This window comes from Abramis brama, assembly GCF_963993115.1.
Source record: "Abramis brama genome assembly, chromosome: 14".
Taxonomy (NCBI): Eukaryota; Metazoa; Chordata; class Actinopteri; order Cypriniformes; family Leuciscidae; genus Abramis; species Abramis brama.
In genome coordinates this window covers 38,620,561-38,643,060 of record NC_139976.1, presented here as the reverse complement: position 1 = coordinate 38,643,060, position 22,500 = coordinate 38,620,561, and the positions used below count along the sequence as shown (strand labels likewise).

Here is a 22,500-nt window from a genome sequence, read left to right as displayed (position 1 = left end):
ATTCAGCAATACAAATGCTAAAAAATCAGCATGAAAGGGAAGTTGCTCTAGTCTGTTCTGTTCTCCTCTATTGTGTCATATATCGAGTGAATCGCTTCAGGAACAAGAACAAATGTGGGCGGGGCTTGATTGTGTCTGTGGGGAATTGATTGGATGGTTGTGGTTTGCTATTGGCTGATCTCATGTGAGTGACAGGTTATAGCCCCGCCCACATCATCAGAGAAGAGAAGAGATGTTATTCTGATTCAAGATTATTAACACAATAATGAGGTGCAACGATAAATCATTTAGAATAAACACTGCAATTTACTGATTTCATGGTGACTTTAAATCCGGCTGAATGATCCGACTATAGAGAACGAGGGGTGAAAGGTCATGTGAGGTTAAATAGTGGATATTTAAGAGTCTGATGGACTTTATCCACAAGATTCCATATTTAAAGCATTCTTTCTTTGAGCGTTTGACGGGTCATTCCTGATTTTCCAAAGATGATGCCAGAGCCTGTGAACGAGCCATGAATTTTCCAGAAAAACGTGGGTGTGGGAACCATGTGTGTCCTCATATAGACCGAGAAACAACAGCTCTGGACTATATATATATATATATATATATATATATATTCATACACTCAAACCAGAGGAACACGAGGCCTCTGCGAGAAAACACAATCCATAGGGATTCAGAATGTATTTATGTCTGATCAACACTCCATATTTACCGTTGTTTCCATCCAAAGCTGCAAATTTAACTTGTGCACAAAATTGTAATATGGAATTAAACATTTGAGAATAAAGCAGCGTTTCCCTGCGTCTCAGAGCGTCAGACGAAACACAACACAAAACGAGTTTTCATCGTAGTTTATATGCATGTCTTATCGGATAAAACTATTATCCTCAATCGAGTGTGTGTGTTGTCTAGAATCGATGCGCATCTTGTCGTTTCCATCCAGGGATTTGTAATGCGATCTCCCGATATTCCCAGCGGTCCGCCAGAGTTCTCAGCATATGCCAGACCTCGGGCTCACTGGCGGCGCATGAGAACGTCCTCGGGGTTTAGAAGCTCCGCCATCTGCAGTAATGCATTATTTAATGCTTCATTTGGCTGGACAAGCGGAACAATCACGGCAAGTTCACGCTTGTTTTGTTGATCTGAGGAAATGAAGGAAAGCTGTTACTCTTTTGCTTTTCAGGAAGAAACACTTCATTTAATTTAATGCTCCTCACGAGCGCCAATAATCGTTTATAACACAGGACAGTAAACCTGTGTGTGATGTGTTCTGCTGGACTCGTGTTGGTTTGAGATTCTTTTATCATCAGGAAACACCAGAGGAAAACATTCCCACTTTCCAGAGCGAACGCCTCATTATACTATAAACATGCTTATAATAGTGATGTGTTTCATGTGATTCTATCCATCCATCCATCCATCCATCCATCCATCCATCCATCTATCTATCTATCTATCTATCTATCTATCCTTCTATCCATCCGTCCGTCCGTCCGTCCGTCCGTCTGTCTGTCTATCTATCTATCCTTCTATCTATCTATCTGTCTGTCTGTCTATCTATCTATCTATCTATCTATCTATCTATCTATCTATCTATCTATCTATCTATCTATCTATCTATCTATCTATCCATCCATCCATCCATCCATCCATCCATCCATCCATCCATCCATCCATCCATCCATCTATCCATCCATCTATCTATCCTTCTATCCTTCTATCTATCTATCTATCTATCCATCCATCCATCCATCCAAGCATCCATCCATCCATCCATCCATCCATCCATCTATTTATCTATCTATCTATCTATCTATCTATCTATCTATCTATCTATCTATCTATCTATCTATCTATCTATCTATCTATCTATCTATCTATCATATGTCCACTCTTGAAGTGAAAGGTCATTATAAGGTCAAATCAACATTCTGTCATCTTTCAGCTTCTCTCCTTCTGTGAAGCACAAGAAACATTTTGCATCTTTCTATAGCATGATTATTTCAAAAACACGAGGAAAATCTTCCGTTCTCCAGGAGAAAGAGATTCCCGCAGGTGAGAGTGAGTGAGCGATTAAACGACAGAGGTTTAGTTTTACACAGATGAGCCCTTCACACAGAACCTCGATCCCGCTGACGTCTGAATCTTCCCACACATTTCCAGCATTCCCGACCGGATGACATTACGAGTGGGAAAACCTCTGTGCCCTGAACTCTGAGAAACTGCTCAAACACAACAGAGACTGAAAGTGTGTGTGTGACGCGAGAAACACTGGATAAATGAAGAATGATTGGGTCTCTTATGCTCACCAAGGCTGCTTTATTTGATAAAATACAGTGAAAACAGTGAAATATTATTATTAATTTATCATATTCATAATCTGTTGAGATTGACTTTAATATATTAGAGTTACAAAACCCCAATGATATACATGTAAATATACACGACTTTACAAAAGTTTGGGGTCGGTAAGATTTTTAATGTTTTTGAAAGAGTCTCTTCTGCTCATCAAAGCTGCATTAATTTGATAAAAAATACAGTAAAATAGTGAAATATTATTGTAATGTAAATCAGCTGTTTTCTATGTGAATATATAGTAAAGTGTAATTTATTCCTGTGATCAAAGCTGAATTTTCAGCATCATTACTCCAGTCTTCAGTGTCACATGATCCTTCAGAAATCACTCTAATATGATGATTTGATGCTCAAGAAACATTTATGATTATTATCAGTGTTGCTGCTTCATACGTGTAAACCGTCATGTTTCAGGATTCTTTGAGGAACAGAAAGTTCAAAAGAGCAGCATTTATTTGAAATAGTCTTTTCTGTAAAATTATAAATGTCTTTTGTGTCACTTTTGATCAGTTTTATGCGCATGTTTTAATGTGTTTTAAAGGGGTGGTTGATTATGATTTGACTTTTCTAACTTTAGTTAGTGTGTAATGTTGCTGTTTGAGCATAAACAACATCTGCAAAGTTACAACGCTCAAAGTTCAAAGCAAAGGGAGATATTTGCTTTTAAAGAAATCGCTTTTTAAGGACTACAACAAACGGCTGGTAGAGACTACACCACATTCCTCCTGCTAGTGACATCACCAACCCTAGAATTTACATAAACCCCGCCCCCAGAACACGATTTATAGATTATCATGACAGAATATGCTAATCACTGACTAGAAGATAACTACACATCAGCTTCATAAATTCATCAACTAACCATTCAGAAATGTCCTGTTGCTTCTACATGTTGTCACTTCTTCTCGAGTCTCTCCATCTTTCTGACTCCGGTTTGAACATAAAAGGCTAAAAGTTTTTGAAATTTCCAGTGCATGTGTGTGGACTGCATGTGTGTGGGTTCCATTTAAAGGAACAGACACAAAACAGTGTGTTTTTGCTCACCCTCAAAAAGTGACAATTTTAACATGCGATATACAAATATCTGTGGGGTATTTTGAGCTAAAACTTCACACACACTCTGGGGACATCAGAGACTTATTTTACATCTTGTGAAAGGGGCATTATACCACCCCTTTAATGGTGTGTTCATTCTTCAGTCGCTATATCTGTGCTAGTGAAAGTGTGTCATGGAAACGGAGGTCTGTGTGTTTCTCGCAGTGAAGTGTGTAAAGATGTCGTGATGTTCTTTGTCTCTTGTGTTGTAGAGCGTGTCCTCGATGTGTCCCGTGGACGAGCCGCTGCCCAGAGACTGGAAGAGTTACACGTCTCCACAGGGCCGACAATACTACGTCAACACCATCAGCAACGGTGAGCGCAAACCATCAGACACGCGTTCTCAAAACATTGTGCTAACGTTTCTGTTAAGTTATGGGGTCCAACGGGTCGAAGGTCCAGATGTGAGTTTCAGTGCAGCTTCAAAGTCTCGACACGATCCAGCCGAGGAATAATAGTCTCATCTAGACAAACCAGCGGACATTTATAACAAAATAAACATTTATATACTTTTTAACCACAAATGCTGGTCTTGCACTAGCTGTGATGCGAGACACATTATGTAATCAGGTTGAAAGGTCAAGCGTGTTCCGGTTCAGAAATGTCTAATTTTCTCCTCCAACTTTAAAATCGTCCGACATCGTTGTTTTACCTTTGATTTAATTTTTTTATTTTTTTTTGTAAATGGCGTTTGACTTAGTCTTTGCATGTTCTCTTTGTAAACACTGGGTCTGTTCTTCCCCCTACGTCCCGCTTGACCTTTCAACCTGATTGCGTAATGTGTGGCGCATCACAGCTAGTGCAAGACCAGCATTTGTGGTTAAAAGTATATAAATGTTTATTTTGTTCTAAAATGTCCGCTGGTTTGTCTAGATGACACTCTTATTCCTCGGCTGGATCGTGTCGAGACTTTGAAGCTGCACTGAAACTCACATCTGGACCTTCGACCCGTTGGACCCCATTGAAGACACTATATGGAGAAACATCCTGGAGTGTTTTCCTCAAAAACCTTCATTTCTATTCCACTGAAGAAAGAAAGACATGAACATCTTGGATGACGTGGGGGAGAGTAGTAAATTATCAGGAGATTTTAATTCTGAAGTGAACTATCGCTTTAAAGACCAGATAACTTTGAACGGATGTTTTATTAACATTACTGAAGAACGATTGAGAGAACAATCCGTTCGCTGGGAAACAACGTTTTGCTTCCGAAAAGGAATCTCAAAGGAAACTACAACTACAACTATGCAGTATCTTGTCTGTGCTTCAGTGGATGATGTTCTCATGTGAGTCCGAGACAAAAGCTGGTCTTGAGTTGTGAGTGTGAGTGTGTGTGAGTGTGTGTGAGTGTGAGTGTGTGCTGGTACCGGCCGAGCCGCAGGGACAGAGATTCACCATTGTGTCCAAACAATCAGCATTGTGCCGATCAGAACTATCAGTCAGACATGTTTACGACTACAAGAGACTGATAAAACTAGCACCTCTCGGTTATCTGCGATAGAAACTCTACTTTTCTCACAGTTTAAGTGAGTCTGAGGTTTTCACAGTCTGCAAGATTCACACTGGCTTTCATATTCATGTGGTGCTAAAACAAGCATCATCTGGTGCTCATATTCAGCGGCTTTGCTTAATGACGATCTATTATACTCTACTAGTACTCTATTACAGGCTTGATTGTGTTTTTCAGGCTCTACTAGAACAGGTTTTCCTGCTTGAATGTTGATTATTCTCCTCATATTCTCCATTGTTGCGGCTCCTCTCTTCCCAGTCTGTCAGTAACGCTCTGTTTACTTCCTGTCTCTATGAAGCCCCTCCTCCTGAAAAGCACACTGTGCTCTGATTGGTCGGCTGGATCAGTGTGTTGTGATTGGTCGAGTGTGTTTGGGAAATGTCCCGCCCCTTACCATAACCGCCAGTTTAACACACTACTAACTAACTCAACCAGGCCCCGCCCCTTTATTCTGCATATGAATTATTATAATGAGGAATATTGTGACGTGTTCGTTCCCGGAAGAAACTCAAGATACAATGGAGGCGTTTCAGGGAGTTTAAGAAAAGTTTGACCTTTTTAAATAATGTCATCACTGACCCACTAGTAATTTTAGAAGTTACTACTATAGTTTACTTAAAGGTTTAAATGTTGCCACTTGACATTTAATAATGAACACAAACACCCACATGATGAACGTTCTGACTTATGGTTTCCATTACTTCACTTGCATTTCCATGGTTGCCACTGACATCCAGATGCTGTGTGTGTGTGTGTGAGTGAGTGAGTGAGTGAGTGAGTATGTGTGTGTGTGTGTGTGTGTGTGTGTGTGTGAGTGAGTGAGTGAGTATGTGTGTGTGTGTGTGTGTGTGTGTGTGTGAGAGTGTGTGTGAGTGAGTGAGTGAGTGTGTGAGTGTGTGTGTGTGTGTGTGTGAGTGAGTGAGTGAGTGAGTGAGTGAGTGAGTGAGTGTGTGTGTGTGTGTGTGTGTGTGTGTGTGTGTACACCTCTCTGCTTTGAGTTGAGAAATAAGAAATCCCTCTTCTAACAGTAATCCTACAGTCTGAGTAACAGGAACTGGAATGTTTGGTCTCGCTGTCCTGATCCAGTCTCGCCAGATTAATGATTACTGGGACGTTATTAACTAATCTGGGTCAGTTACTCATTCACCAACAGCCATAAACACACACACACACACACATACACGCGCAGTTCAACTTCACAGGAATCGTTACAGCTCCTGCTTTCAGTTTGAGTTGAAGTTCATGCCGATTAAACAGAGGGTTGTTGTGTTGTGTGATCGCCATGGTAATGCACGTGTGTGTGTGTGTGTGTGTGTGTGTGTGTGTGTTTATGTGTGTGTGTGAGAGAGAGAGTGTGAGAGATAGAGAGAGTGTGAGTGTGTTTTTGAGTGTGTGTGTGTGTGTGTGTGTGTTTGTGTAAATAAACCACTAGTTTCAGTTGTAAACCGCAGGCTCTTCAGGAAACCCTCTGAGAAACACACTAAAATACAGCTGTAGGATTTACTTTTAAACTATTTTCACTTGCTAAATTTAACAAATAATTACAAATAAATGTATTTAAACGTGAAAGTAGAGAGGAGGAATAACTGACGACAGGACACTGAGTTATAAGACAATAACACACAGCGTCCGCTTCGCTTCACGGCTGCATCACATTCACCACCGCAGGTGTGTGTGTGTTTCTCCCAGTGTGTGTTTCTCCCAGTGAGTATGAGTGTGTGTGTGAGAGTGTGTGAGTGTGAGTTTGTGTGAGAGTGTGTGTGTGTGTGTGAGAGAGTGTGTGTGAGAGTGTGTGTGTGTGAGTGTGAGTTTGTGTGTGTGTGTGTGTGTATGTGAGTATGTGTGTGTGTGAGTGTGTGTGTGTGTGTGTGTGTGTGTGTGTGAGTGTGTGTGTGTGTGAGTGTGTGTGAGTGTGTGTGTGAGTGTGTGTGTGTGTGTGTGTGTGTGTGTGTGAGTGTGTGTGAGTGTGTGTGTGTGAGTGTGAGTGTGAGTGTGTGTGTGAGTGTGTGTGTGTGAGTGTGAGTGTGTGTGTGAGTGTGTGTGTGTGTGTGTGTGTGTGTGTGTGTGAGTGTGTGTGTGAGTGTGTGTGAGTGTGAGTGTGTGTGTGTGTGTGTGTGTGTGTGTGTGTGTGTGTGTGTGTGAGTGATGGTTATTGTCTGAGCTCTCAGGCCTCGTTTGAACTGAATCATTAGATTAGACTAATCAGCTTCTCGGATGCTTGTTGCTTAGTAACAGGCTTTTCTGTTTCATAGTCATTGCTCAGTCAGATGTTTGTCAGGCTGTTCGTGAACTTGCTTCTCAATTGCATATACATATTAAGAATTATTCAAGCAGGGTCAGGATTAAAATGCAGTTCTGTATCAATAAAGACAATAAGTCTAATCAAAGGCTTGCAGATGATTGGCCCCTCATTGATGTTTATGAGGAGAAACAGACGAAACTGCAGGAACTCTGCAGCTCTGATCGAGTTTCTCTGAATCTGATGTCTTCATCATGTCACTTCAGTCGAACTGATGCCTCATTCACTACAGAGAAATCATTTCATACGCTTATACCTTACACTATGTACAGGGTTTACCTGGAAGTGAAAGTTCTGAAGGAGAAATACAGTTAGAAAATACAAACCTGGATGTTGGCTCGAGGAAGCATGACTACAATATGGATTGTTTCAAGGTTTGAATTAGTTTTAAAGTTTGAAGGTTTTGAAAGCCAAACAGTTGATCAGACAGACTGATAGACAGATAGGTTGCTAGGGTGTTCTGATTGGGTGCAAGAGTGTTGTCATATAGTTGCAAGGGTATTTTGGGTGGTTGCTAGGGTGTTGCTATGAGGTTGGATATTTTGGGTGATTGCTAGTATGTTTGGGTGATTTCTAGGGTGTTGCTATGTGGAAGTAATTATCGGTGGTTGCTAGGGTGTTGCTATGTGGTAGCTAGGGTATTTTGGGTGGTTGCAAGGATGTTCTTATATGGTTGCTAGGGTATTCTGGCTGGTTGCTAGGATGGTGCTATGCGGTTGGGTATTCTGGGTGGTTGCTAGGATGTTGCTATGTGGTTGGGTATTCTGGGTGGTTGCTAGGGTGTTGTTATGCAGTTTGGGTATTCTGGGCGGTTGCTAGGGTGTTGTTATGAGGTTGGGTATTCTGGATGGTTGCAAGAGTTTTGTTATGCATTTGCTAGGGTGTTCTGAATGGTTGCTATTCAGTTGCTAGGATGTTCTGGGTGGTTGCTAGGGTGTTGTTATGAGGGTGGGTATTCTGGGTGGTTGCTAGGATGTTGCTATGCAGTTGGGTATTCTGGGCGGTTGCTAGGGTGTTGCTATGCAGTTGGGTATTCTGGGCGGTTGCTAGGGTGTTGTTATGAGGTTGGATATTTTGGGTGATTGCTAGTATGTTTGGGTGATTTCTATGGTGTTGCTATGCAGAAGTAATTATGGGTGGTTGCTAGGGTGTTGCTATGTGGTAGCTAGGGTATTTTGGGTGGTTGCTAGGATGTTCTTATATGGTTGCTAGGGTATTCTGGCTGGTTGCTAGGATGGTGCTATGCGGTTGGGTATTCTGGGTGGTTGCTAGGATGTTGCTATGCAGTTGGGTATTCTGGGTGGTTGCTAGGCTGTTGTTATGCAGTTGGGTATTCTGGGCGGTTGCAAGAGTTTTGTTATGCATTTGCTAGGGTGTTCTGAATGGTTGCTATTCAGTTGCTAGGGTGTTCTGGGTGGTTGCTAGGGTGTTGTTATGAGGGTGGGTATTCTGGGTGGTTGCTAGGATGTTGCTATGCAGTTGGGTATTCTGGGCGGTTGCTAGGGTGTTGTTATGAGGTTGGGTATTCTGGATGGTTGCAAGAGTTTTGTTATGTATTTGCTAGGGTGTTCTGAATGGTTGCTATTCAGTTGCTAGGGTGTTCTAGGTGGTTTCTAAGGTGTTGCTATGTGGTTACTAGGGTGTTCTGGGTAATAATAATAATATACCATTTATTTACAGTAACGACTACAGGAAATTATGTTTGATTTGATTCAGTGCAAATAAAATGATGCCCTAAAACCAAAGATGACACAAGAAAGACATCATTTATACTCAGAACAGGCGTTTAGTGTTGATGTGTGTGGATCATTACTGAGACCAGTTTGGACTGAACAGTGTCCGATAGAGCATTGTGTATCAAGTTATCAGCACTGTTACACTTCTTGAGCATTACCTGCCCCACAGAAGAAGCTCATGATGGAATAAACAAGAAATAACGGGTGATTTGCTCTTGTTTTTCAGAGACGACGTGGGAGAGGCCGTCCAGCACACCTGGAACCCCGAGAACACCTGGAACCCCGAGAACACCTGTCAAACACAAGAACTCTCTGCCTGCAGGTCTCAAACCCATCCGCAAACACACTCCACAATCTGCTAATGTCTGGAGGACATTATTAATGATCTGTTGGGTTTTTAGCCAGAGAATGCTCTCCTCATCACCAGCCAATCAAACGCCTCTTCTGATCTAAGTCAACTGTGCAAAGATCTTAGGACAGTTTCATTCTAGCTGCATTTGGACCTTTTTCACCTTAAAACTTTTAGTATTTCCAGGTTTAAGTTAGTCCCACACTGCAAAAAAATGCCCTTCTTGAAACAAGCAAGATGCATTTAAATCTAGGTGAAGTACACTAAAATCAAGCAAAATAATCTGCTAATTGGGTAAGCAAAACTGACTTGATAAGATTTCTTGAAATTAGCATACATATCTAGTCACTAATAAATGCTATTTGATCTTAAAACTAGACAAAAATGCTTAAAACTGTGCAGTTTTTACTTTTTATAAGAAGAACTGAATAATAAATCAGTTTAGTGAAAATTGCATTAAAACTAGTATATTTGACCTTAAATCTGGTCACTAAAAATAATTATATTTAACCTATTATATAATAATAATGATATTTAACCTTAAATTCAGCTTGTTTAATTTTTTTAAAGATGCACAATAACCTGAAAATAGATGAAAATTCTTAAAACAACCCAATAAATTAATAATATTAGTACACTTTAGATTTAAGTGAATCTGGCTTGTTTCAAGAAGGGATTTGTTTGCAGTATAACAAAAGAAAAATCATAATTGACCGTTCTTAACTAAGATTCTTGAAATTAGAATTTTAGGGCTGGTTTTATTATTATTAAAATTAGCACAACAATCTAATTGAACATGCACAAAAACTTGCACTTTTTATCTGTCACTTGTTGTAAAATCTACCTCAAAATGAGCTAAAGCAAGACTGAAGAAGACTAATTTTCCTAAATAAAGATTTATAGTATAGTGTGCAATGTATTTTATAAGACTTTTTATCTTTCATGGCAAAAAAACAAGACATATTTTCTAGAAATAAGATTTTTTTTTAGCTTTCTTAGATTTCAGTCTGTTAATGCGGTCTCAGAGTTTTGGACCCCATTACAGGTCACTGTAGCTTTCCTCCCCAATCCATCCACTGATCACCTAATGGAGCACCTCAGCCAAACTGGTCTGGGTTCAGGACTCTTGATTTGATTTGCACCGACCATCAGCATTTGACAATGTCTACCAGCACATCTCAATGACAGATGGACAGGATAATAGTGTCCAGCTTGTGGACGGCACGCCATAAAGCAAATGAAATTATGAGCCGGCTCAAGAGGAATGAGTGTCATTGCACATGGATGGAGGAAGGAAACAGTAGACATGTTCATCTCAGCATAAAGCTGGTCTCATTACAAGCTCCATCGCTCAGAAAGATCCTACACTCCCTTAAATGAGCCGCACAAAAGATTGTTTTCAGTGATTCATCAACATACACAAACAGTGCAGCCTGAATCCTAATCCTGACTCTTATGAGGAAACATAAAAACCAGTGTGTTATGATTCCTGAATGAGTTATGCTATTGAGTCAGCTCTTTTTAGTGATTCAAACACATTGAAACTTGTGTTTTTGACATTAATATTAAAAAAAATTAATCATTATAATATGCTACCCACACATTATTTTCTCTTTGAATATGCTGTGTCAGGTTTGACGTCAATGATGTCTTTATATGTTCATTTTTGAGAGAATTATTCTTTAAAGGGACTGTTGGCTGAAAGCTGATTTATGAGAAACAAACTGCTAATGAAAAACTCTTTATTACAAACTGATGTGCTTTGTCTTTGCTCAGTTAAATGGCATTGTGTGCGTCTCTCTCTGAGTAAAACTCCTCTCACGTTCTTCCTGCAGTGAATGGGTTTCATGCGAACGACAGCCCGTTGCATCAGACCGAACACTCACACGCGGTCGTGCGGAAGGCCAGCACAGATCAACAGGTACGGACGATCGCTCCTTTATTCATCCAGCATATTCCTCTGGAATACAAATACAAATACCTCAACTAATCTTCATCTTTATCACGTGCATTAAAACAACATTCAGTGGAGATTCAAGCTGATATTGCCTAGTTCTGTCATGAACCTCTAGATGGCGCAGGCTGACGGATCCTTAACGCTAACTGATGATATTTACAGCTTTACCTGCTCGTTATAAGCTGATTGGTTCATGACGCATCTGCAGTCAATGAGAAGCTGCTCAACATTAAACGGCTGGTTACCGTTCACTATAGCAGTTTCTCCTCCAAGACCAAATACATTAACATTATCATATCCATTACCATGGTAAAAAATCTTACAAGAGTTGTCATGTTAAAATGAATGCATATTGATTTAGTGATGATTCAACATATGATTAATACTATGTTGAGGGATTATAAAGCAATCTGTTAAACCTCTAAAGCCCTCCTCCTTCCCCAGCTCCACCTGTGCAGTGTTGACTGAACGTTTTGTCTGTTATTGCTGAGGTTGTTCACTCTACAAGTTGTTCTGGTCCTGTTTAAGTGGACAGAATCTGCTGTAATGTGTGTATGGTGATAGTCTGGCTTTGCAGGTGTTTGGGGAAAACATGTTGCCATGACACAGTTCACCTACGCATTTCCTAAAGATGCAGCAGATATCATCTCTGAAAGAGAACGAAGATACTCCTCCTCCTCCTCCTCATGATTAGAGCAACTCACACACACACACACATCATGTCTGACACACACAGATCTGACGCTCGGTTTTCTCTCTTCTCTCAGAGTCCTGGCTCGACGTCACCCGTCAGGAAGCAGGAGTGTGAATCCACAGTCACTGTAAGTACGACACAATACAGACGTGCTGAAGACAGATGTGTGTGTGTTCACGCTGACAGCCAAACAGCCGTGGTGCCATGATTCATGATTGTGCCGTATATCCGAGTGAAACGCTTCAGGAACGAGCACAAATGTGGGCGAATACCCAACCGCAAATCATCAGAGACGAGAAGAGATGCTGCAAGAGGAACTTATTCTGAAATGATCATAGTTTGTTTGTATTGTGAAACACACACACTGAGCTGAGAGCACATTACAGATCGATACTGAAACATCATCCTGCACGAGGAAGGAGGCTTTCCGTGTCCGGTCCGAGTTATTAGAGCAGCATAACAGAGACGCTGCCATGGTAACATACGCAGATTCATGATGTCAGAACGATGTTTTCTGAGCTTGACTTCACCCTAACCTTGACTCACAAATGCATTGCGTTATCCTTGAAGAAGGAAAATCCCAGCTGACAAAAGTATGTTCCCAGTAAAGGATTAGAAGGAAAACCCTGTCATCATTTACTCTCCCTCAAGTTGTTTCAAACCTGTATGAATTTCTTTTATTCTGCTGAACACAAGAGAAGATATGTTGAAGAACGCCGGTAACCAGACAGTGGATGGACCCCATTGACTTCCATAGTAGGAAATAAATCCTCAACTGTCTGATTATCGACATTCTTCAACATATCTTCTCTTGTGTTCAGCGGAAGAAAGAAACTCATACAGGTTTGGAACAACTTTAGGGAGAATAAATGATGACAGAATTTTCATTTTTGTTGTTCAAGTTATAACATTTTATTTCTGGATGTTCTCTGAACATTTAAAATGTCCAGTTTTCAAATGTTACAAATGTTACGGGAACATTCCATTTCACAAACATCATGAGAATGTTTCAGAATGTTCAGAGAACATTTAAAAGGAACAAGCAGTAATATATATATATATATAAAAAAACATTTTAGACTAACGTCCAACTAAAATGTTTTTGGTATAAATAATGTTTTTGTGCTAATGTTTTGTGTAAATTATTAAAGACCAGATAACTCTGAATGAACGCACTGTTCATAACTTTGAGAACCTTGACAGAACGTTGGGAAAAGGCTTGAAACTTTGATGAGCAATTTCTGATTTGAATAATTCTGAAATGAGTTACACTACAAGGCATAATTATTAGTGATTGACTTCCTCACTCAATCAGTTTGCAGAGAATGACCAAGTTTGTCCAAAAGATTCAATACAGTCAGAAATGTGTTGAAAAGCGGATCTTGAATGAACAAACTGTGAGAGATTTATTATTGCAAAATCGTGTTCTCCAGACGTGAGTCACTGTCCGACGCGTTTATCTTCACTGACAGAGTTATCAAGACTTCCAACAACGTCAACTGTAATCCTGTGATCTAATGCTGTTTTAGAAACTTAGATTGCGAAAATTACTTCCATTTACTGCAACCCATGAGAACAGGAACATCTCAGAACGTTCTGTCAAGGTTCTCAAAGTTATGAACAAACGTTCCTCAGATACGTTAATAGATTGTTTGTTCAGAGTTATCTGGTCTTTAATAATGTTCTCAAAACATTTACACAAAATCATCGATCATGGAGCGTTTTATTTCTAATTTTTAATAGTTGGATGTTGAAAGTGAAATTCACGAGCACACTCTGAGTGAACATTATGTCTACACCAAATTTAGTTTTCAGTGTGTATCATTTCAGTATTTGAGTTTTAGTTAAAAGTGTATGATAACTGGTACAAACGACAACTTAACTTAGAACAGCTAACGAAACTCAAAAACGGCCGTACATAATCATATTTATTTTCTGAACGCAGAGGTGATCATTTCCACACACATACTGTATTTCTGAGGTGATTTACTGTCATCCAACAGCAAGGCAGATCATCTGGACTCCTGAGCCAGTGCCTTCTGGATTACTGTCAGCTCTCGCTCCTTCATCTGCCGTTCACCAACACATTCCTCTCGAGACAAAAGAGGAATGAAGTGAGCCGTGTCGACCGTCAGATCCTCTCACACAGGCTTAAGATGAAGAGAAGATTTCCAGCATACCAGACACACACACACACACACATTCTTGTACATCTATCTTTATGAGGACATTCATTGACACAATGCAATCTCTAGCCGCTTACCCTAACCTTACCCATCACAACTAAGTGCCTAACCCGACCCCTGACCCTAAACCGACCCTTAACCTCATTATAACCTTATCCCTAAAACCAAGTGTTGACCCTCAAACAGGCCTTTTCTAAAGGGGTCTCAGAAACTGAGGACCGGCTGAAATGTCCTCACTTTACTCTCTTTGTCCTCACTCCAATGCTCTAAAACTCAAACTGGTCCTCACAAAGATAGTTGTACAAGTACACACACACACACACGTACACGCACACACAGGAGGCTTTGACCAGGGGTTAGTTAGTGAACACACCATCGTTCACTAGTGTGTCGGTTATCTTTGAACAAAAAGTGAGAGGACAGACAAAGATGAACTTTGTTTTCTATCATTCAAACGAGAGCTTGACATAATTTCAATAAACTGATTTAAATGAAGCCTTAAAAAAATATATAGTCGAATATGAATTTCAATTCATTTAGTTATAGATGCGACTGAGAATGAAACGGCGACACTGTACAAAAGCATTGGCTAGCGGTGTGCAATATTGACAGAAAATGTATCGTATCAAAATGAATCATATTTTAATATAAAATTCAATAATAAGACTAAAGGGCTGTCAATCAAATAAAATCAGTATCAAACAAATCCTGAAGTGGCACAGAAGCTGCGTCTAAAGCAGCATTTACACGGCAATTAAACGTGCATTAATAATGCTATGAGATTAGCGTAGATGAAACATATCGCACACCACTACTATATTATTTTCTGGCATGCAATAAAAAGTAAAGAAATTAAAGAAAAGAGTATGAATGAAGTTTATGGCTAATGGAAATTATTGACTGGTCACAGTTGGATTAAGCAGGACTGTGAAACGATTAATCGCATCCAAAATAAAAGTTTGTGTTTATATAATATATGTGTGCTGTGCATAATTATTTTGTATATTTAAATGCACACACATGCATGTATATATTTAAGAAAAATGTGTTATTTATATATAAAATATGTATATTTATATATAATATAAATTGTATATAAATATATATACAGTATATACATGCACATATTTCTAAAATATAGATGCATTTATATATACAAAAATAATTATACACAGTACACACACATATATTATATAAACACAAACTTTTATTTTGGATGCGATTAATTTCAGTCCTAAAGTGAAGTTCAATTTGAAAAAAAATTAATCGACTGCATGCAATGAAATGAAGTAAAATGTTGAAGAACTGTGTTACATTGGCTTAATATTATGAAGAAACAGAAGTGGTAAAAATCTGTTGTTTTGAGAGTAACTGCTGGAAGATTATGATGACGGTGCCGTTTACACTCAGACGACAGCTGTCTTTCTCTTTCACTCATCCTCATAGTAAAGTGAATAGTGAAAGCTGAGAGAGGAACTACTTTAAGGCCCTAGGGTTGGCATCAGGTCCTCAGAAATCTGAGATCCTCATTTAAACACACACATTGCCATCGAGAGAACTTCCTTTCACATAACTTGGATGTTTGCAGACATAGAGAGCAGATTTATGTAGTTCCCATCATGCCATCAATGACTCAGTCCTGTGCTTCAGACGGTATTATCTTCATGAGAAACGATGCACACACATGCTGAAGACTTGCTCTCTCTCGGTCTCAGGAGGATCAGTGTGAGGATCCTGAAGAACTTAAGATCGTTGTGCAACCAGTCAATGCACATACTTCTTGTGTTTATCCAGAAAAATCAGATAAACCAGAAGTGAGACAATGGTTGCAATGTGAGGCCAGTTCTGTGCATTTCCTCATTCGGGGAAACGTGAAAATATTAGGCAACATGGGGGGTGTTGGTATGAGCACATTGCTGACAACCAAAGGGAAATTTTCATTCTCCAGCAATGCACACGTCAGCATGAGAAATTCCTCGGCGTCAGACTTGCATCTATGAAATATGGCTATACTTTGGGAAAAACACAGATGGAAAACGCTGATCGAGAAGAGCAGGGTTTATCTTCTCTGTCTGCAGGGATTGAATGTATCATAGGGGATGGTTAAAATTATTTTATTTCAGGTAATGATATTTAGAGTACATGTACATGACAATAATGTACTAAAAATGTTAATGTCCTCGTTCACACGGATCCATTAAAACGACAATAATCGCTGTGTTCTGCTGACAGGCCAGTAGATGGCGATGTCACTGTGTAAAGAAATATTATGAACACGTGACACACACGCACATGACGTCAGCGTTTTCACAAATTCATGTTTTTGACATTTACACAGAGACGATAGCGGTCCGGTTTTCAAAAGATAGTGTTTTCATTGTAAATGAACGTCCAAAATGCATAAAAAGTTTTAAATTTTTTGCTGATAACGGTTTTGTGTAAACGGTCCGTCAGATAGTTATAGGCCTGCAATATGTGTGGTTTAAGAGTCCAAACACATTTTGCAAACAACAACTTATTATTGCAAAATAAATAAACTGGTCTAAACCTTCATAAGCGTGAAGAATGAGATGGTCAGTAGGTTGTAGTATACTACTTCTTTGTTTAAAGTCCATTCACAGCTGGTTGTGCTTCAGTGTAATTGCTAAACAGCTGTTTCTCTGAAACACTATCGCTTGAACAGTTATGGAGTGTTTACAGTAACAGTACAGGCACAGATCGCACATGACACTTCATTATAATTACAAACAGTTAATAGCTTTAACTCTTAAATAGGGATGTCCCGATCAGGTTTTTTTGCTCTCGAGTCCGAGTCATTTGATTTTAAGCATCTGCCGATACCGAGTCCCGATCCGATACTTCTATAATGCAAAAAAAAAAAAAGAATAAAGAAGAGCGAAAAAAACAGATCCAGGATGTTCCTTATTTTTTATTTAATTCACCTTATTTTAACATTCAACAACTCTGTTAACAAACAGAGCACTTCTGTGAGGTAGCTTGAACAATCAAGTAATAAATAAATTCTTCACTTTTGGACTTTAGTGCAACAGTAAATATTAAAAAAAGTCTAATATATAAACAAATAGCACCTCAACTTAAAATATCCGGTAGGCATGTAAACAAATAAAAAATAAAAGTGCCACAGTGTTTGCAAAGCTAGTAATGTGCTTTTAGGAACTGCACTCCTAACTCTTACGCCGGTTTCACACTGCACTGTTAGCAGAGCGTGCAGCGCGTATTTTTTTCGCCGCCCATGTTAACAGATTAAACCAGGCTTTAGAGCATTCACACCGCACGCAGAGGCGGCGCGGCAGTGCGTAGCAGAGCAGAGCAGGAGTGCCGTGATCGTTTCGGCTCCGAGTCTATTTTTGCTGCGCCGCTTTTGCTGAATTAAAGTGACAATACATTGATCATGGCCAAAATACACCGCAGTTTTATCCAAAAAGTGCATTGATGATATCTATTGTGTTTTAAACAGTCGATCAAATGACCAACAGCAATTTAAAAAGAAAACAAATGTCCAAAAACAAACTTGTTGCCAGAACAATAAAAACAAAGATGAACCAAAAGTTATATAAATGAAATTATTAATAAAACAAGCTTCTTGACAAGTCTTTTCTCTTAAATGTATTTGAAAACGAAAAAAAGCAATGCCAACTTATCCATTATAGACTCTGTCTGTACACAACCCGCGCGTGACAAACGCTGCCAGTATGAAAGCAAAACGCGCGTGTCCTGCTCCTGCTCACCATACGCACTGCTCCTGCGCTGCTTACACTCTAATAACGCGTGCAGTGTGAAACCGCCGTAACTCTGTGTCACCGCATAATAGAGGTGTTAAAAAATAATGAGAATATAAATACATATATATCCGAGTCCTGATCGGGAGGTAACGTCCGATTCCGATCGAGTCTGAAAACACGCGATCGGGCCCGATTTCCGATCACGTGATCGGATCGGGACATCCCTACTCTTAAACATGCATGAACTAAAGCTGTTTTAGCGCATGTAATTACAACCATGTTGACATCACATGACCAGCTTTTACCCTTTTATCAAAATAAATTATGGTACGACAAAAACTATGCCTGTAAAAATGTTTTTCCACTTCTGAAAAATGTCCTCCAACCAACAACAGATCAAATCAAGTCCATGATTGAGAGTGTGAAACAGCATGTAAATAATCAAGTTAATATTGCGTAAATTACATTTCAGTCGCAATGTCAGGTGCTTTTCATAACGAATCCACAGCAGAATCATGGATGTCTCCGAGCAGCACACAGTATCAGTGTATCGTTCCTGAATGAATCAGTGCTGTTGAACGCATTGGTTGAATGAATGATACAATGACTCACTCACAAAGTTAGTTGCCTGTTTCATTCCCGAATGAATCGGGGTTGTTCAACTAATTAGTTGAATAAATGATTCAATGACTCACTCACAAAGTCAGTCACCTGTTTCGTTCCTGAATGAATCAGTGTTGTTCAACTAATTAGTTGAATAAATGATTCAATGACTCACTCATTTGTCGCCACCTACTGGCGTTACAATGTAACATCTAATACACAAATTGACTGTCTGAAATACACAAACAGAATAATCAAATTCATGTGCCTGAACTAATGGTGGTGTAATTTCCATTTGGGCATGGATGATTGTGTTTATGGGTTAGAATTGCTGACTGTTCCCTTGTTTATTTGTCCATATGAGCTGTTAATGATGCTCATTACACTGGACTTAAGCTAATAGTCTTCATTTACCGGAGACTGATGCATTTCTGACTGTGATCTGTCAGTTCAGAGCATGTGCTCCTACAGCTTTGTGTCAGTTTCGGTCCCTGATGATCTCTGTCTCTCGTCTCTGTAGATAAACTGCGTGACGTTCCCTCTTCCTCTGCACATGTCTGAACAGCAGCTGCTCAAACCAGACGAGTGGAGCTACTGTGATTATTTTTGGGTAAGAATGTCTCTGAAAAACCACAAAGATTTGGTTGCATAGTTTCAAAAAGCCTCACAAACACAAACACTCACAGTGCAAATGACACATTTTTATACCATTTAACAGCATGAATCTCACAAAACATCTGTTTTGGCTTGTGAACGTCCAACTAAATCCTTGTTCCCAACAAACCTGCCACTTCTCACGCTCCTGTGCACACCAGTCCTCGCTTGTGTTTGATGTGTGTGTTTGGTGTGTGTTTGATGTGTGTGTTGACGTGTGTTGACGTGTGTTTGACGTGTGTTTGACGTGTGTTTGGTGTGTGTTTGACGTGTGTTTGACGTGTGTTTGACGTGTGTTTGACGTGTGTGTTTGGTGTGTGTTTGATGTGTGTGTTGACGTGTGTTTGGTGTGTGTTGGGCGTGTGTTTGACGTGTGTTTGACGTGTGTTTGACGTGTGTTTGGCGTGTGTTTGACGTGTGTTTGGTGTGTGTTTGACGTGTGTGTTTGACGTGTGTTTGGTGTGTGTGTTTGGTGTGTGTTTGATGTGTGTGTTGACGTGTGTTTGGTGTGTGTTGACGTGTGTTTGGTGTGTGTTTGACGTGTGTTTGGTGTGTGTTTGACGTGTGTGTTTGGTGTGTGTTGACGTGTGTTTGGTGTGTGTTGACGTGTGTTTGGTGTGTGTTGACGTGTGTTTGACGTGTGTTTGGCGTGTGTTGGCGTGTGTTGGTGTGTGTTGGTGTGTGTTGACGTGTGTGTTGGTGTGTGTTTGACGTGTGTTTGGTGTGTGTTTGACGTGTGTTTGACGTGTGTTTGGCGTGTGTTGACGTGTGTGTTGACGTGTGTGTTGGTGTGTGTTTGACGTGTGTTTGACGTGTGTTTGGTGTGTGTTCGACATGTGTTTGGTGTGTGTTTGACGTGTGTTTGATGTGTGTGTTGACGTGTGTTTGGTGTGTGTTGACGTGTGTTGACGTGTGTTGGCGTGTGTTGGTGTGTGTTGGTGTGTGTTGACGTGTGTGTTGGTGTGTGTTGACGTGTGTGTTGGTCTGTGTTTGACGTGTGTTTGGTGTGTTTGGCGTGTGTTGACGTGTGTGTTTGGCGTGTGTTGACGTGTATTGGCGTGTGTTGGTGTGTGTTGATGTGTGTTGGTGTGTGTTGACGTGTGTGTTGGCGTGTGTGTTGGTGTGTGTTGACGTGTGTGTTGGCCGTGTGTGTTGGTGTGTGTTGGTGTGTGTTGACGTGTGTGTTGGTGTGTGTTTGGCGTGTGTTGACGTGTGTTTGGCGTGTGTTGACGTGTGTTTGGCGTGTGTTGGCGTGTGTTGGTGTGTGTTGACGTGTGTGTTGGTGTGTGTTTAACGTGTGTTTGGTGTGTTTGGCGTGTGTTGACGTGTGTGTTTGGCGTGTGTTGACGTGTGTTGGTGTGTGTTGACGTGTGTTGGTGTGTGTTTGGTGTGTGTTGACGTGTGTTGGTGTGTGTTTGGTGTGTTGACGTGTGTGTCTGGCGTGTGTTTGGCGTGTGTTGACATGTCTGTTGGTGTGTGTTGACGTGTGTTGGTGTGTGTTTGGTGTGTTTGGTGTGTGTTGACGTGTGTTGGTGTGTGTTTGGTGTGTTTGGCGTGTGTTGATGTGTGTGTCTGGCGTGTGTTTGGCGTGTGTTGACGTGTGTGTTTGGTGTGTGTTGACGTGTGTTTGATGTGTGTGTTTGGTGTGTTTGGCGTGTGTTGACGTGTGTTTGGCGTGTGTTGACGTGTGTGTTTGGCGTGTGTTGACGTGTGTGTTGATGTGTGTGTTGGCGTGTGTTGACGTGTGTGTTTGGCGTGTGTTGACGTGTGTGTTGATGTGTGTGTTGGCGTGTGTAGACGTGTATTGGCGTGTGTTGGTGTGTGTTGACGTGTGTTGGTGTGTGTTGACGTGTGTGTTGGCGTGTGTGTTGGTGTTTGTTGACGTGTGTGTTGGCGTGTGTGTTGGTGTGTGTTGGTGTGTGTTGACGTGTGTGTTGGTGTGTGTTTGGCGTGTGTTGACGTGTGTTTGGCGTGTGTTGACGTGTGTTTGGCGTGTGTTGGCGTGTGTTGGTGTGTGTTGACGTGTGTGTTGGTGTGTGTGTTGGTGTGTGTTTAACGTGTGTTTGGTGTGTTTGGCGTGTGTGTTTGGCGTGTGTTGACGTGTGTTGGTGTGTGTTGACGTGTGTTGGTGTGTGTTTGGTGTGTGTTGACGTGTGTTGGTGTGTGTTTGGTGTGTTGACGTGTGTGTCTGGCGTGTGTTTGGCGTGTGTTGACGTGTCTGTTGGTGTGTGTTGACGTGTGTTGGTGTGTGTTTGGTGTGTTTGGTGTGTGTTGACGTGTGTTGGTGTGTGTTTGGTGTGTTTGGCGTGTGTTGACGTGTGTGTCTGGCGTGTGTTTGGCGTGTGTTGACGTGTGTGTTTGGTGTGTGTTGACGTGTGTTTGATGTGTGTGTTTGGTGTGTTTGGCGTGTGTTGACGTGTGTTTGGCGTGTGTTGACGTGTGTGTTTGGCGTGTGTTGACGTGTGTGTTGATGTGTGTGTTGGCGTGTGTTGACGTGTGTGTTTGGCGTGTGTTGACGTGTGTGTTGATGTGTGTGTTGGCGTGTGTTGACGTGTGTTTGGCGTGTGTTGGTGTGTGTTTGGTGTGTGTTGACGTGTGTTTGACGTGTGTTTGGCGTGTGTTGACGTGTGTGTTGACGTGTGTGTTGACGTGTGTGTGTTGGTGTGTGTATCCAGGCGGACAGAAAGGACGCGCAGGGCAGCGCCGGCGTCTCGGGCTTCGAGGTGTGTGTGTTTGGTGTGTTTGGCGTGTGTTGACGTGTGTTTGGCGTGTGTTGACGTGTGTGTTTGGCGTGTGTTGACGTGTGTGTTGATGTGTGTGTTGGCGTGTGTTGACGTGTGTGTTTGGCGTGTGTTGACGTGTGTGTTGATGTGTGTGTTGGCGTGTGTTGACGTGTGTTTGGCGTGTGTTGGTGTGTGTTTGGTGTGTGTTGACGTGTGTTTGACGTGTGTTTGGCGTGTGTTGACGTGTGTGTTGACGTGTGTGTTGACGTGTGTGTGTTGGTGTGTGTATCCAGGCGGACAGAAAGGACGCGCAGGGCAGCGCCGGCGTCTCGGGCTTCGAGGTGTTGCTGCAGAAGCAGCTGAAGGGAAAGACGATGCAGAGAGAGATGGCGGAGTTCGTGCGGGAGAGGTAAACCTCAGATCTTACAAACCAAACGCTTGTCCTTCCACACGTACACTGCTCTTCAAAAGTTTTGCATCGGTAAGATTTTTTATGTTTTTCTGCTCACCAAGACTGCATTTATTTGATTAAAAATACAAAAAAAAAATGTTATGACAAGTTATGTTTTCTATTTTAATATATTTTAAAC

General features: G+C 40.9%; 1 protein-coding gene across 1 annotated transcript in view; it reads left to right on the top strand.

The window, feature by feature from the left end:
• The window catches only part of gas7b (growth arrest-specific 7b), a 45,835-nt gene that overhangs the window by 4,384 nt on the left and 18,951 nt on the right, over positions 1 to 22,500 (top strand). The window contains exons 2-7 of the mRNA XM_084134627.1: positions 3,669 to 3,771; positions 9,228 to 9,323; positions 11,186 to 11,271; positions 12,075 to 12,128; positions 19,054 to 19,143; positions 22,204 to 22,319. Coding sequence (XP_083990753.1) covers positions 3,669 to 3,771; positions 9,228 to 9,323; positions 11,186 to 11,271; positions 12,075 to 12,128; positions 19,054 to 19,143; positions 22,204 to 22,319 — 545 coding nt within the window. The remainder of the gene's footprint in view (positions 1 to 3,668; positions 3,772 to 9,227; positions 9,324 to 11,185; positions 11,272 to 12,074; positions 12,129 to 19,053; positions 19,144 to 22,203; positions 22,320 to 22,500) is intronic.